The sequence below is a fragment of the Streptopelia decaocto genome (genome assembly GCF_964273445.1).
Source record: "Streptopelia decaocto genome assembly, chromosome: 1".
NCBI lineage: Eukaryota > Metazoa > Chordata > Aves > Columbiformes > Columbidae > Streptopelia > Streptopelia decaocto.
Window position 1 is genome coordinate 151,868,407 of NC_138663.1, and position 16,249 is coordinate 151,884,655.

At 38.8% G+C, this 16,249-nt stretch overlaps 1 protein-coding gene across 1 annotated transcript in view; it reads right to left on the reverse strand.

Annotated features, from left to right (window-relative positions):
- The window catches only part of MYO16 (myosin XVI), a 379,702-nt gene that overhangs the window by 251,331 nt on the left and 112,122 nt on the right, over nucleotides 1–16,249 (reverse strand). The window contains exons 3-4 of the mRNA XM_082054681.1: nucleotides 3,835–3,905; nucleotides 1,969–2,112 (exon numbers count right to left, since the gene is read on the reverse strand). Coding sequence (XP_081910807.1) covers nucleotides 1,969–2,112; nucleotides 3,835–3,905 — 215 coding nt within the window. The remainder of the gene's footprint in view (nucleotides 1–1,968; nucleotides 2,113–3,834; nucleotides 3,906–16,249) is intronic.

Genomic DNA, 16,249 nt, shown 5'->3' on the forward strand with positions numbered 1-16,249 from the left:
TACATTTACTGAACAATTGTGGTTGTGATAGAAAAGCTGAGTAAACAACATTCCAAGCACGAAAAAAGCTGTATCACTACTATTAAATCAAATGGACCCAGGAAAACTCTAGGCATTGAAGCCAGCTAGCATGGAAGATACCTTGTCTAATCCAGTGCAGTGTGATAGCTGGATATAAACCATTTCGAGCTTCAAAACCCTGTTGGGGAATTGTCTGGAAGGAATCTAGATGGCACATGCTAAAATCACACCAAAGGACATCTATCTAACATTCAAGCGAAATACTCTTCTGGGAGAAGACAGACCTTGATCTGACTTTCCTCTAGAAGAGGAGACATTTGGACTCCAGTCCTCAAAATCCCAAGAGGGCTCTAATCAGTATCATACTAGTTTAAAGCCTCCCTTCCCATCCCTGACTTAGTGTAGGTATACAGATCCAGAACAGTGTTCCTATCTCTTCGAGCAGAGACAGATATTTCCCTATGAGATGATCTCAGGCTGCTAACTATTCTGAAGGACAAAACTTAGACTATCCTCTTTTCCTCATTATTTCTTACTACCCAGCTAGACAGCTTCCCACACATAATACTTCTGGGACTAGGACCTGCTGGACAAGTTGAATGTGAGCCAACAACGTGCCATTGCAGCAAAGAGGGCCATAGTTTTCTTGGACTGCATTGCCAGCAGGCCTAGGCACTGATGACAGCCCACCACTGGTGAGACACCAGTTGCAGCCCTCCCTCAGCAACAGAAAGACATGAACATACTGAAGTGAGTGCTGCAAAGGGTCTATGAAGAAGGGACTGGAGAATCTGTTTTACGATGAGAGGTTGAGGGAGCTGGCATTCTTCAGTCTTGAGAAGGTTCAGGTGGGTCTTACCAAAGTGTGTAAACACCGGATGAGGGGAGCAAAGAAGATGGAGCCAGACCCTTCTCAGTCATGCTCAGTGAAAGGAAAAAAAGAAAGGCACAAACAGAAACTTCTGTTTAAACCTAATAATAACTATTTCTGTGTAGGTTGCCCAGCAAGGTGATAGACTTTCCATCCTTGGAGATACGGTCCTGGGCAAGCGGCTGTAGCTGGCTCTTGTCTGAGCAGGGGGGATTGGACTAGATAATCTCCCAAAGTTATTTCCTGGGAGTTATTATCAAGTATACAATCTTTAACAATATTTCTTCCTTCATTTTACCTGTAACATTGAAATGCCATTATAAGTACACTAGTAAATATTCACCTACTTGCAATGACCTATTAAAAATACACACCTTTTAAAATTATACAAACAGACTGGAAAACCATAAGTCAGACTATAAATTGTTTCTGCACTACTGTTTAAAGAGTGGTATAAAATGAACTGGGAAAAGAGCTGTTTCAACATCTTGATGTGAAACTAGAGGCTGTGATCCTAGGAATGGAAGTACATGAACAAAAATGTTCGCTATGAAGGCTGAATGCCATATCTACTACTACTTTGGGTAAACTCTGCTTCAAAAAGCTAAAGTTGTATAGATAAATATTAAATTTGCTTCATTTTAACCATGTCCACAAACACTTCTTTATGAATGAGTGTAATTGAGTGAACACTTGGTTTTTAAAAGGAGTTTTTGATAAGATTGTATGTGAACTCAGCCCTTAATAGAAAGTGACAAGGAGAAAATAAATTATCCAAATATTCCATTTGGGACTGAGTGCTTAACAGTTATAAGATCCTGACCACAGGGAAGAGATAAGAGAGACTTGACATTGGTGCTTATATGGTATTCTCACTGAAGGCCTAAAAATGCTTCACTATATGCCTTGTAAAAAACTTGAGCACCCAAACAAAGTCAAGAATCAAACACACACAATATATGCTTTCACCAATATGATTAGTAGTAATATATTGCATTCCTGCAGCAGTTTCAGACCCTATGGTGTTACATTCTATTTCCTTTTCAAGCACACATGCATTGAATTGCTTTACTTACCAAGAGTAGTAGCAGGACAATATCAGGATTATCACAGGCACAGGCTACATGCATTGATGTCCAAAAATCCTCATCTTGATGATTTACATTTACTCCTCTGTCAATCAGAATTTCTGCAGCAAATGCATTATCGTAGCGGGCACACTAAAAGAAAGAAGAGCAGATGAGCAATGGTGTTTTACTCAGTGTACAACTGAATTTATTACATACAATTTTTGCTCCATTTAAATTGTGCAGATGACACACTGTAGTTAAACTATGGTGTTTGTAGGGGACAACAGCTGACGAATCTATAAAAATTTTTGTGGAGACTACAAGTTTCATGTACGTGATTCATGGAATCCCTTATTCCTTGTGAAAAAGCACTGTATGAAATCTGCTGAAATCTACAGTGAAGATGAGGTTTTATTTCTGTTCATTATTGTAATTTCAAACCAGTGCACAGGCATCAGTGCATGATGATGAAACCACAACTAACAGCATCTGCATATACACACACTCAAACCTACACATATCTGCAGTTAAAAAGCAGGCACCAGCTGAACTAGACAGAGCAGCCTAAAGTCCCTAAAGATGAATCTACTTTCTTCTGTTTTAAAATAGCAGGGAGACAGATGTCACATCAGTCACACTGAAGATACAGATTGTCTCCTAGGGCTTTCAGCGCAAGATAATATTTGGGATGCCTCAGTTTGGGAAATCCCAAAGATAACATCTCAGATGGGTTGCATTTTTAAAGAGTGTGTGAACACCTTTGCAGCAGGCAAATATTTGGAGGAGAGAAAAGAGAACTCAAATTTTCTCTGTTCCAGATCATTACTGCACCCTCCCCTTACTTAGGTCTCTATTTCCCAAAGTCCTTGGTAAGCAGCATAGCCATAGAAGATGAAAAACAGATTAATTCCACAAGGCAAGTGCTACACCTTGCAAGAGCCTGGTCGTGCAATAGCCTAGTAGGCATGCTGAAGTCCACTAATATTAAAGGATTCTTTTATTGGTCAAGAAATTCTTCTATTTTGTGTACATATCATGAGAAACTCAACCCAACTGTTCTAAAATGAAACACTCTGCCAGCAGACTTTTCACTGGATCTGTTACACCCTTATTTTTTAAGTCACGTTTATTTTAACAGCAACAAAATTGGATCCAAATATCTTAAAATAGTTTCACATCAAATAGAAAGCATGTCTGCAATTGAAGCATCACAGACCAAAATAAAGGATCATAAGACTTAGGAATTTATGATGAGTTTTGTTGTTGGCTTCAGCAAAGACAAAATTTTACCCCTGCAGTATTTCCTTTCTGTCTGCCTGTCAGTCTTTCCTCCAAATGCTCTTAGATCTTGCTTCTTTTTTGGTCATAGTATACAAACTGTTTTCCTTCTATCTTTTAGATACTTAATCTAGATTTCTATGCAAATAATGATAAACTAAATGCAGATAATGTGTTAAATATCCACAGGTACGAAACTGGTGCACGAAAATATGCACAAAGCCAAAAGAAAAATGTTACATCATGGTGTTTTTCATACAGGGTCTGTAAATCTCTGAACCATATAATTCTATCTTCGGAATCAAGCAATATTTCCTTTGTTCTTTCCTACTGCACAGATAATTTATAAATGAAACATTTAGTTCTACTTTGTTAGTTACCAGTTCTATGACATGATCCATCCTTTCGTAAGCAATTTGAAAATGACCATTTATTTCACACACATAGCTGAATGCAATCATACTCACCGTGGAGGGCAGTGTAGATAAAAAAATTATGGCTAAGCCTTTCTTTTTGTTATTATGCCTAATCTGCTACTCAGTATCCCACCATATTTATCCACAGTCACTAACACTAATCTTCAATCACTCTTACCAGATGGAGCAAGGAGCCTCCTGAGGAAACAAGCGTGTGAGGGTCAGCACCATCCTTCAATAGCCGTAGCACTGAAATATCAAAGAAAAGATGAACAAGAATTAATGTGGCAATATACCTAATTCTGAGCTGTTAATAGGCTGATTCTTCATCATCTTCATTAAGAGATTCAATAATATACGCAAACGTCTCAGATAACATTTGCAAAACTATCATGTCAGCATTTCCCATCTCATCTATTTTAATGGCTAAGCCTGGAAGCAAAGAACCTTTGATAACAACGTTAAATACGAACAGTATCAAGGACTTCTCAAGCGGACAGATGAGCACGTCTGTTCTGTCCATAGGAGAGGGGAGGGGAGAGCTGGAGGAGAGACCCTGTCTCAAGGTCACAATCACCTGATTAGCTCATTTGCAGAGTTCCCATGAGATTTGTTGGCTTTTTCAGTAAATAATTGAAACAGTGATCATAACCTACATCACTTGAAATGAATAATTATACCAAAGCTGAACAGTCTGCACTCAATTTAAACTTTCCAGGGCATTGTCAGGTCACTGATGCAGCATAATTCTTAAAATGATATTTGGAGTCAAACTCCACTCCCAGTTACATGTATCAAACCCCTTTGAAATGAAAACAGGCTTATAAACGCAAGCAAAACCGCAACCCTTCATATTGGTGCTCACTCAGGTGTGGAAATTCAGCACATTTTCCCCATGGTCTTTATTGCCTTTATAACCTTTTCACTTGGAATCAAAGCATCGACTAACTCATGCTACCAGTGCTCATTCCTGGAACAGAACTGCACAGTAACAACGCCAGATATTATCAGGGGACTCCACTCTGGCATCGTAACCCTCTCTTCACTAAACTGGTATGAAGAACCCTTTTAAAAGGCCTCCTTCCAGGGGAATAACTGTCAATAATGTTTCCTGTGTGGGAATACAGCTGGTTCTTCCTCCATCATCTGGAAATCCTGGTTTTAATTCCCAGTTAAGATTCCTGGATGGAGCTGTGCACAGGTCTGTAAAGAAATGTTAAGTTCTGAGTACCCCAAAATCTGTTCTAGTCCAGTGTCTGTCCTACAGGAGGGCCATAAATTTGTCTCAAGGCTCTTCCAACTTCTGTGAATTTGTCAAGAGACTCATGTATATCATCTCCTTACCCATGCATTTTTTGTGTTTTCTTTCTCCCTAGAATATCTTGCAACTCCAATTTCACTGTACATTTAAACTTCTTACAGTATTCAAGTATTCAGTTAACCTATTTGAAAGGAGTCATTTTTCTTTTCATATATTGTCAACATACACAGGCAATGTTTTCTGAGTGTGTTGAATTATTTTTGGCGAGGTGCTCTAGAAATATTCAGCCTAAGAATGAAAATTTGGCTAAATGGTTGCAAGCCTGTAAAATTAAACTGAAACACTTGGTGTTATCATTACTAAATACTTCACACATAGTAAACACACTGATATATTGGACAAATATTTGTAATAGTTTTACAAATTCATTTAATATTTTGCTCTTTTTTAAACTTTGAAAATCAAACATCAATCCAAACCATTGTATAAATTCATACTCTATGAATAGGTTAATGGTATCTATTTCACTTCATCAAAGGTTTTTCTTAATTTAATTTATATAACTGTAAAAGACTTTTATATTCTAGCAAATGACACTTTGTAAGTGAAGAGTTACTGTCATCCCCATCATGTTTACCAAAAGTAGAAGTGGAACATTAAGTAACATGGAATATATGAACTGTACACCAACTGCCAAGCAAGATGAAAAGCACTGAAGCAGAGTGGGAGGGGAGAGAAATATTTACAAATTTTCATAATCTTGGGAAAAATAGATTAATGACAATAACCAAAGTGTGTGTTTCTACTCTCAGATCCACAAATCCAATACTCAAGCACACAATTGTCCTCATCCAGACAGCGAGCATTCAAAATAAAGGTTCAATGTTAAGTTCCTTTCTTCTCTCAATTCATAAATTGTTGACCACATATGGAGACACTTCCTACACCTTAGGTTTTAGTGAGTAAATACCTTATTGTAAATCCTCCATGCTTAAATAGGTGTGCAACTACATCCTTCTCAAGAGTTAACATTTTCAATGTTTTTACGTTACGCCATTTCTTTAGTAGACCAGAAAATACGAATTCCAGATCACAGAAGATTTCTTAAGGCTCCGAAAGTAATTGAATTCTGCCAATCCCATCAGGATTTCACCTGAACAAATTTATACTACAAGTTGTTCCACATCCTTCATCCCTGATTTTTTTTTTTTTTTGAGGGGGTTGAGGGGGCAAATTCCACCCATTTCAGTTTCTCAGCCGCTTAATACAGTGGTTTTATGTAGCATTCTTTCTTATGGGATCCGTGTGTAGGTAAAAAATGCAAACTATGGCTTGGTTCCACCTGCATTGATGGTCTCATTTGCAAATATGGGCATTAAGGCAGATAGTCCTTTAAAGTGTGATTTGCAGAAACCATTAAACTGCCATAATTCTGTTTTCAAGGAGGCTTTAGCTGACATTGATGACAGTATATAACCCTTCAAAAGTGCTGTCTTTGTGGTGCATTCTGACAGACCGCATTGCTGTCAAAATAGAGAGGCCATGTTGTCCACTGCACGGCCCTCTCTTCCCTGTGCCAGCCCTCCCCAGCTACCCAGCTGCACATTCAACTGGACCAGTAAGTTGTTGGTTTTGTTATTTCTTTTCTCCTTCTCCTGGCACGGCTAGTTTTTGGGCCCATGAATGTAGCTGACTGCACAGCTCCATGAGGACCAGCACAGAGGACACCAATGCACACATCATGTGGACACAAAACAATAACACTGCATTTTGGTGGCAGAAGTCTTACACTGATTAAGGCTGATAATGAAATAACATCCTCAGTCTGTGTTTCTGCAAGACGGGATAAGCTAATTAAGGAGTCAATCAGAAGGGTCTGTTCCATTCCCCCATTCACAAAAGGACTTACAGAACATTCACCTCTGGCTACTTCTGCATCTGGGAATGGACTGCAACGGCACAAAATAAACCCAGCAAAAATAAAATACAGAGTTTCTTGTTGGGTCATCGAGATTAACTCTATCATTAAGAGTTTTCAGATCACTAGAACTGGCTTTTAGGTAGATCCTTCTGTTCAAAGACAGAGGATAAAGACCCCTTGATTTGGCAGAAGCAGGACAGAGAGGAAGGTCAGAGGGTTGGGCAACTGCATTTCTAAAAATATTCCACAAGAATTTCATCTGGAGCCTAAAATGACCAAGTGACAGAAAGAGCCTGTGGCTACTTGTGAGCAGAACATACGGACATTTTATTGAATCTCTTCCTTCCATCAAACCCTAAAAGTCTTGGTTCTCAAAGAGAAGTTATGCAAAAGGAAGCAATGCCTCTCCAGATCAATTTAGCAACACCTTGCTGATGAAACCAGTAAGTGACAGACAATTTCTTGATCTAAGATTGAAATTCATAAGAACAAATGTGTTTGCTTTGCTTTCCAACACCGCCTGCCCCCAGCAGAAATGCAGACCAAGATTACAGCACAGGATTAGCATGAAAACTGTGATCTTAAAGTAGAATATTAAATAATTATGACCATAAACAAATGATCAAGTCACAAACAAAATAGGGTAAGTGGATAACTCAATAGTTCTTTATGTGGTTTATTTTGTTCTCATTATTGCATGTGGTTTAATCAGTTCTTCTGGAAATTCATGTCACAAAGAACGGGCAAGAGTCTTTGATCTGAATCAGGATTATATGCTGCATTCCTCTGCATATAAAAACAAGTAAAAAAATTTCTCTTTCCTTGAATTCATCCCCTCCGCTAAATAAATAAATAAATAAATAAATAAATAAATAAATAAATAAATAAATAAATAAATAAATTTATCTATTTATTTATTTATTTCCCGGCCCTACTATGCAATTCACTTAGGTAAGACTTTACTAGTCAGTAGGAAAATCTTCACCTTATGTTCCTGTTTTCCTTTTAACAGAACTACTCTAGTTACTGCTAGTAATTTGGGATGAATCATCCTAATGAGGCCAGAAAGTCATAGAAAACTATATTCTAGAAATGCTGTATATCTCTTAATTAATGCAATTTTTAATAAAGTGTTTACAAGACTTTCTTTTAAAATTTGTCTTATTTGTAATCTTTCATAGAAGAGAAGTCTTCAGATAAGATGAGGAGACTGAAAACAAGCTTTAAAGCAGAAAACTGATATCTGCTTGAAAAAAACCTGAGAGTAAAATTTTCAGTAAACCCTCAAGCACATCCTTTGTGTGTATGAACAGGTTCATCCATTCTCTGATGTCTTTTAGATCCGGCACACAAAATTATCGACTACCTACAGCAGAATTTCATACTTAATTTCATATCTAATAAACGTGTTTAGGAAAGCACTGAAGTTGTAAAGTCTCAGCAGCAAAGAAAGATAAAAATCAAGTTATCTTTTTACATATGCTTGATGTTACGATTTTAACTAAATTATTCCAGTGAGCTGAATAGCTTTCCACACTCCATTGACTGTATTGACTAGATTACAAGTTATTATGTAGCCTTATAACCCAGTTACCAGCCACAGGTCTTGAACTAATTTCGCACATGGGACTAGGACTGTAAGGCTTACTTTATCTCAGCTTGGCTTGGCTTGCTTGAAGCTTTGTTTTAGATTTTTAAGTGTTATAGCAACTGGCTAATGACAGGGTGACAATTACCTAACAATTCTGAGTTTCATTTAGCGTTGCAAAACTGTGCTGTGTAATGTGTTAAGAACCTTGATATATACAGCAATAACTAGCACTTACACTGTGCTATGTTGAATTACATCTAGGTACTCTGGCACGTAGAACTAAGAACTATCTATGAGCTTATATGCTGCAGAGAAAAGGAGGACAGATCCAAAGTGACAGCAGAGCCCTGAAGATGAATTCAGAGAGTGCAGGTCTAAGAGTTAACTCACCACTGATCAGCTACAGATGGTAATGCCAACCTTAGGAGCTGGGCAATGTTGCATTCACAGCAAACCCAGTTGTAGTAGTAACAGAAGAGACAAAAAGTGCCCAACATATGTAAAACTTGAATGTTGGCCATCTGCTGTGCTGGATATAGAATACCACTATATGTTGCTATCAATCGTTCCTCTGGGGAGTAGCAGCCAGCTAGCGTAAACTTTGTTCTCATTAACATCTATTTTTGTTCTCTTTATTTTAGCAGGAATAACTCTAGCTGGAAGGCTTTGCTTGTTCATTATGTGCAGAAACGTGACTTACTGCAGAAGCCTAGCTAAGACCGTGCTGTTGCTGGAATGGATTATGCTATTCTCCTCCTGCCCCAGGCCACATGTTTCTGCTACTTGCCTCTCGCTGGCACAAGGCAAAGATTAGTTTTCGACTAAATCAACAATCTGGGAATGTGGCACTGGGTAATGGGTATGAATACAAAGAACGGGGTAGCCACCAGTTTCACCAATAGCTGAAAGCAGTTTAGGCACAAACTTACCTAAAAATTGAACTATTAGACAAAAGAAGTGATAGTGTTAAGGAAGTGTCATATTTCAGGCTTGACATGAGGAAGACATTTTTTATAGTAAGGGTGGTAAAACACTGGCCCAGGTTGCCCAGAGAGGTGGTAGATGCCTCATCCCTGGAGACATTCCAGGCCACATTGGACAGGGCTCTGAGCAACCTGGTCTATTTGAAGATGCCCCTGCTGATTGCAGGGGGGGTGGACTAGATGACTTTTGAAGGTCCCTTCCAACCCAAACTATTCTATGATTCTGTGGTTCTATGATATTTTCCCCTTTACTCCTTCCATAGTCAGACCTTTGGTCCAATGCTGGCATCTTAAACTTTGTATAGATCCACCACTTAAAACTCCTGCCACCTTCATGCCTCTTCAGTACTTGCTTCTTATTCTTCAGTAGTCACTCTGTACTTTCAGTTTGTACCAAAGGTACTTATGAGGAACCTGCTCTACAACTCAGCTGCATCTGAGAACTGATGAATGCCAGTCTCTGGTAAGTTATTCTTAATGAGAATGGCAAATGAAATCAAGTAAGATGTCATAAATTTTTAGGTAATGCACTCTTAAAAAAATATTTACCTCACACCTTTGCTATGACTGGTTTAAAATTAATTTTTAAAATCCAAGTACTACTGTTGGTAATTTAAACATTCTTTACATTGTCTTGTTTACCTAACAAACACATTTACAATAGTAATACTGTTACCACATAATTACAAGTGCAATAGCTGATGTTTTCTTTCAAAACAAGCTCTACACGGTTGACAGTGCTTATTCAAAGCAGTCATGCCTTTAATGGGATTTTTAAACAACTGATTTGTAATCCTACTGCTTTTTCCATCTTTAAAATATTTCCAGTGATTACTAGCAACATCTGCCAAACTTGTTCAAATCTCAACTTCTCATTTTCTGAGGAAGTCTTGGAAAGAAATGCCCACTTTTGTTGCATGAAGATTAAAGACAACAAACCATAAAGGAAACATGCACAACATTTGGACATCTAAGTGTTATGTCATTTACAGAAGGCAGAAGAGAGGAAAATTACTTTTTCCACACTGGCTGAATTTGCAAACATTTGCCTTGCATTTTCAAGCTGTACTGTTCACTGTTTGAACAGAACACTGATGAGGATAGGGCTGATGCTTCCATCCTCCCTGGCAGAGGTCACATAGTTTATAATTTTTTCAGGCAGCCAATTCAGGAATCAGATTACCATGACCTCAAAGCAACTGGGCCATTGATTCTCTGCTGCATTTAAAAGTGTGATGTGAGTTCTCAGGCTGATTCCCAAGCTCCATTCAACACAGTGTTGCCTTTAAAGGAAACAAACCAAGCCACCAATGAAACATACTGGCAAAGGTAGTCCTACAGCCCCAGACAACACCTCTCACAGCTTTAATCATAAAATAGTTTGGATTGGAAAGGACCTTCAAAGGCCATCTAGTCCACCCCCCCCTGCAATGAGCAGGGACATCTTCAGCCAGATCAGGTTGCTCAGAGCCCTGTCCAGCCTGGCCTGGAATGTCTCCAGGGATGGGGCATCTAACACCTCTCTGGATAACCTGTGCCAGTGTTTCACCACCTCCATTGTAAAAAATTCATGTTAGGCCCAGATCAAAATACATGTTAGTTCTATCCCATGCTCTCTTTGTGGAGAACTCAGTCAGACCCCAGGCTTGGAAGCAGCTGAGGCGCTCCTCTGTGGGATCAAACTTCAAGCAGCACGGGTAGACAGAAGGCAAGAGAGGTCCGTTCCTTGCTGCTCAGTCCTCTGCTACTTTCCCACCAGACCCTGCACCCTCAACTAGGATACGTTCGTGCCCAGGTATTCAGCAACTCTTACAACTTCCTGCCAACACACTGTCACTCTAGAGATTGAGGGCACGTCCCTCTTGTTACCTGATGCACCTGGAACTGGAAAGCCACATAAAAAATTAATGGTTATGTCTCTGAGCCACACAGACACTAAGTCAAACTCCAAGGAGATCTGTGAAGAGGGTCACAGTTCCCTCAGTGGGGTAGATATTTCTGTCACTGTAGACACAGTCAGAATAATTTATAAGCTTAGGGACTACCATTATTTAATAACTGCCAAATTTAAAACAACTTCTTCAGGCACATTTGCCTTCTTTCATTTCATTTTTATACACAGGAAATTTAATGCAGACTGTGCCTCCACTGGAAAATATTAAGGCCACAAATCCTGGTGTGTGTCCTTACGGTGCCTGAGCACAGTGATACAAATTAACTTATCTCCTTACACAAAAGTGACAATAGGCAGCAGTTAAACATATGGCAGGCAACGCATCTCTGTTTTTAGGATCTGAGAAGACACATATTCACATTGAAAAGCAGTCTAGACTCTGAAATAATTTCAGAGGAACAACATTAAGAAATAAGTGGGTCACATTGCCTAATAGCTACATCCAATTTCTCTCTTTTTGTTTTTTTATAGGATATTTATTCTTAAGGTCTTCTTTTTTTTTTTTTTTTTCAGTTCTCAGTTTCCAACTCCTTTCTGCTTTATAGTTACTCGTTCAAATAGATGGGCCCTAATTTACATCATTTACTTGCAAATACATGCACTGATGATATCTGAAGTGATGCGGAAAAACAGTGGTGTAAATCACAGTAATTTAGAGAAGATTGGAAGTAGCCATTCAGTTCTATGGCCCAAAGATATTGCTGCAATGAGCACACCCAGGGTCACTAGGCAATGGTGGTGATCCCTTGTTCTGCCTGTGTTTTGAGTTAACTCTTCCAGAGCTAGAGCTTTGGCCAAGTCCTGGGGAGAAAAGTGCTGTGGTAAGGTCTGTCTTACCTGTCTATAAAGCTGTGATTTTACCTTACTAAGACCTGTACATATTACAGAGCTATTGCTAAAATGATTCAACACCGCCTCCCAAAATAACACATGCTTAGCTAAAAATATTGCTTCTATCATCATAGCTGATAGCACAGCAGGGGTTTTGCCAGCATAGCTATTTCCCAGGCCAAACCAGCTGTGTCATCAAAAAATGGTAGCACAGATTTGACTGAATTCTGAATTTCTGTTAGTGAGATAAAATTACAATAAAAACAAAGCTTTTTAAAACTTACCAAAAGATGAAAACTGTAAAATTAGCCTTAGGGGAAAGCAGTTGATCATGCAGTAAACTTAAATATGGCTTTTCTCGAAGCTTTCACTCCCAACTAGCTTATGTGAGTTATTTACTTCAAAGTTAAAAAGACCCAAAAAAGGAGCCTAATATCTTAGCATTTAGGTCACCTATTGAATCCTGCATACATGTTTTATCTTTCTCCCATGTGTGGGTTCTCCTGGAGGTCCTGATAAAAGTAACTAAAAATAGCAAGAACCTCATCAGCAGGCTACACTTGGTTATTACAAAAGCTCACACTCTACTGGGTTCACCTTAGAAATACATGTTAATTTGAAAGCTCTTAAAATTACTGGTGTAATTTTTAAGCTAACTTTTTTGCTAGCAACACACACAATTGTACATAAAAGTTTTGGATCTTTACAATTTTTTATTAAATATGTTAAATTTATTTTAGACTTTGCAACTTTCCAATCTTATAGTCATTAAATGATAAATACTAAAACACACATCAACAAAATTACTCATTCTGTGGTCAGCTTAATTTGGAAACCATTGTCATCCCATGCTTTTCCCTAATGTAAGAGTAAAAGTTAAAGAATTTGCATACAACACAATTTTTTTTTGCTGAATAGACTATATACCCCTGCTGTTTTACCCATAGTTTATGTTGATCCTATGCCAATGTTACTTAATTGGCATAAATCAAATTACTGCTGACTTATATTCCATATGAAGCAAGACACAGTCCCCCTTTTAACTCTCTCACTATGCAGAGCGAGTTTATGTCAGTTGGTTTAGAAGCCGTGTAAGCAAGTAATTAGGATATGTATTAGAGATCTTCAAGGATAACAGGCTATTATCCTGCTTAGCAGCTGCTAAATGGTAGTAATTACCAGCTGTAGACCACTGGCTGTTAGATTCTGTGTATATAGTGAAATTCCCAGGATGTTCACATGGAAGCAAACTTAAACCAGGCAGTACAGAACAAACTAGGGACATTAGCTACCCATACATTAATCCAAAATAGTCCTGCATGTGGCATATAAGTGACCAGAGCTTTGAAGGAAATGTCTGGTTCCAGGAATATCTCACCACTTGATAGATGTGGTTCAGGGTGCAGTCTGTGACAGTTTACATTGCCATGAGCTGGTATGGGGAGATAAACCAGCTGATGGCTAAGCTTATGAAAGCTGGTTTAGCTCCCCGGTGTGTTTCAAGATGAGCATAAAGATAGGAGCACAAAAGGATAGGACAGAAGCAGAGGAGGACTGAAAGGAGAGCAACCAACGGCAATCTCAATTTGGCTTAGTTTCAAACTATGCTAGAAACACACTTTGCAAGTGTCATTTAGCATTGTATGTATCCTTAGGCTACTGTCAAAATCATGTAGGTGGCTCCAGGATGCCTGGGTATTCCCTTTCTTTGCATGAGCCCCATCGCTGTGCAACAGGCAGGTGAATTGGTTCAGAGAGCTGCCACTGAATTTAACTGATGATTTTGGGCAGTGGTTCATTCTCTCTTGCATCAGTTTGCTGAAGTGACTTCACAGTATCACAGTATGTTTGGGATTGGAAGGGACCTCAAAAGATCATCTAGTCCAATCCCCCTGCTGGAGCAGGAATGCCTAGGTGAGGTCGCACAGGAACATGTCCAGGTGGGTTTTGAATGTCTCCAGAGAAGGAGACTCCACAACCTCCCTGGGCAGCCTGTTCCAGTGCTCTGGCACCCTCACTGAGAAGAAGTTTCTTCTCAAATTTAAGTGGAACCTCTTGTGTTCCAGCTTGATCCCATTACCCCTTTTCCTACCATTGTTTGCCACCAAGAAGAGCCTGGCTCCATCCTCATGGCACTCACCCTTTCATAAACATTAATAAGGTCACCCCTCAGTCTCCTCTTCTCCAAACTAAAGAGACCCAGCTCCCTCAGCCTTTCTTCATAAGGGAGGTGCTCCACTCCCTTAATCATCTTTGTTGCCCTGATCATCTTTGTTGCCCTGATCATCTTGTCCTTTGTTCCTCTGCAGCAACACAACTGCTAAATCTGATACAAAGACCATCCAACAAGAGCAGTGGTAGGAATGGGCTGAGAACAATATGAATGAAAATTTCTGAATTAGAAAGTATAGCCTTGGCATAACATCCAATGAACACAGAGGTATACCAGTGTAAGCAAACATTTTATTCATATAACCTCATTCTCTAGTGAAAAATGCACTGAACTCACAGAATTACCTCCCCTACTGGTGTAACTACACCCACGTGAGAGTGCAAAGTACTATTTCCATTAAAACAACGTGACTGGAGTGATGCAATTCTTTTTTAGGTGAATCAGGACATATACAGGGCCACTACAGGGTGTAATCAATATAATATCCCCAAACTTTTAATAAAAAGACAGCTATAACTACATAAACAAAAAATACAGAACTGATAAATTTAAAAAACAACATTTTAAGTGTTCCAAATAAAAATTATTGTATGCTTCATTTGGCCAGTATCACTATCTGAATGAGTTTTATTCATCAGCTAAATAGAACCTACATATTTCTTTAATTTTGTTTACACCTATCTTGCTGTATCTACTAAATCCAAGCTAATTCCTTCCCATGTTTTGTATGTATGTGTTGCTGATACTCTGTAGATTAATATGGCTACACTCTGATTCCCCTTAAAATAATTTGTGTTCTAATTTGACCATTAAGTAGGAAGTCCACCAGGTCACAATATACTGTCATTAATGAATAATACTTGCCCTTAACATATAGGGTAGGTCTGAAATTTCCACTCACAAACAGTATCAGTCAACCTGATAATTTTCATTGTTCTTTTCCTCATCCAGACTTCACACTCTCTTTCAGATGACTCAGCATAAGCACATCAGTTCATTAAGACATTCTAGGAAGGCAAGCCTGAAGACAACTCCTGGACTCCAAAACCAGTACCATGCTCTTTATTGCTACCTTTCACTTAAAGAACTTATATCCAGTTTGGGTAACAACGTTGGATGCTGTGTTTCTGGCCTTAGTTCCACTCTCTGGGCCTGATCCTGACCCTACCCACAGGTTGTTGTCCTGGCCCAACCTTGGCCTGTCTCCACATCAATGCCTTGATGCCCAGGGCTGGGACTGCCCTGGTGCCCCCCAGCTGCCAGAATCTTGGCTGGGGCAGCGGGACAGGCCGGGAGCAGTTGGCCCTCATGGTGCCCTTACAGCATTTACCTGCATCTAATTAAATTTTAAAAATCACCTCCAGAAAGATTCCAATCTCGTCCACACTTCCATAGATTTCATGAGGGCAGAATCACATCTCTGCTCTTTCATCCCAGCACTTTGAAAGTCCATATAATCAAGTTTTTCTGACTAAAATAGTTTTTATCTATATACATAATTTTTACATTAAAATTTGTGTGCTGTGAAATATTTTCTGGTTGAGGTACATTCTGCTGTACAGGAAATTTCAATCTATCAACACACTTCAGTCTATTGATACCAATAATCTTTTTCAGATATCTCAGAGATGGTAAAGAGATGTGGAGAACACTGTACACACATGTAGCCATTCCCTTCTTCACATTTACAGTTTAAAAAGGAGAGAAGTTGGAGTTGTGTGTATACATGTCACACTCTTGTTTTTTTTCAACAATATCAACATTTAGCCACAATCCTTTACAATTTGCCAAAACTAACTGAGAATAATATATTAAACTTTTTAGTGGTTCTTTCCTACTTCACAATGCTTACCTACACCGCTCAATTTCATTTTTTTTC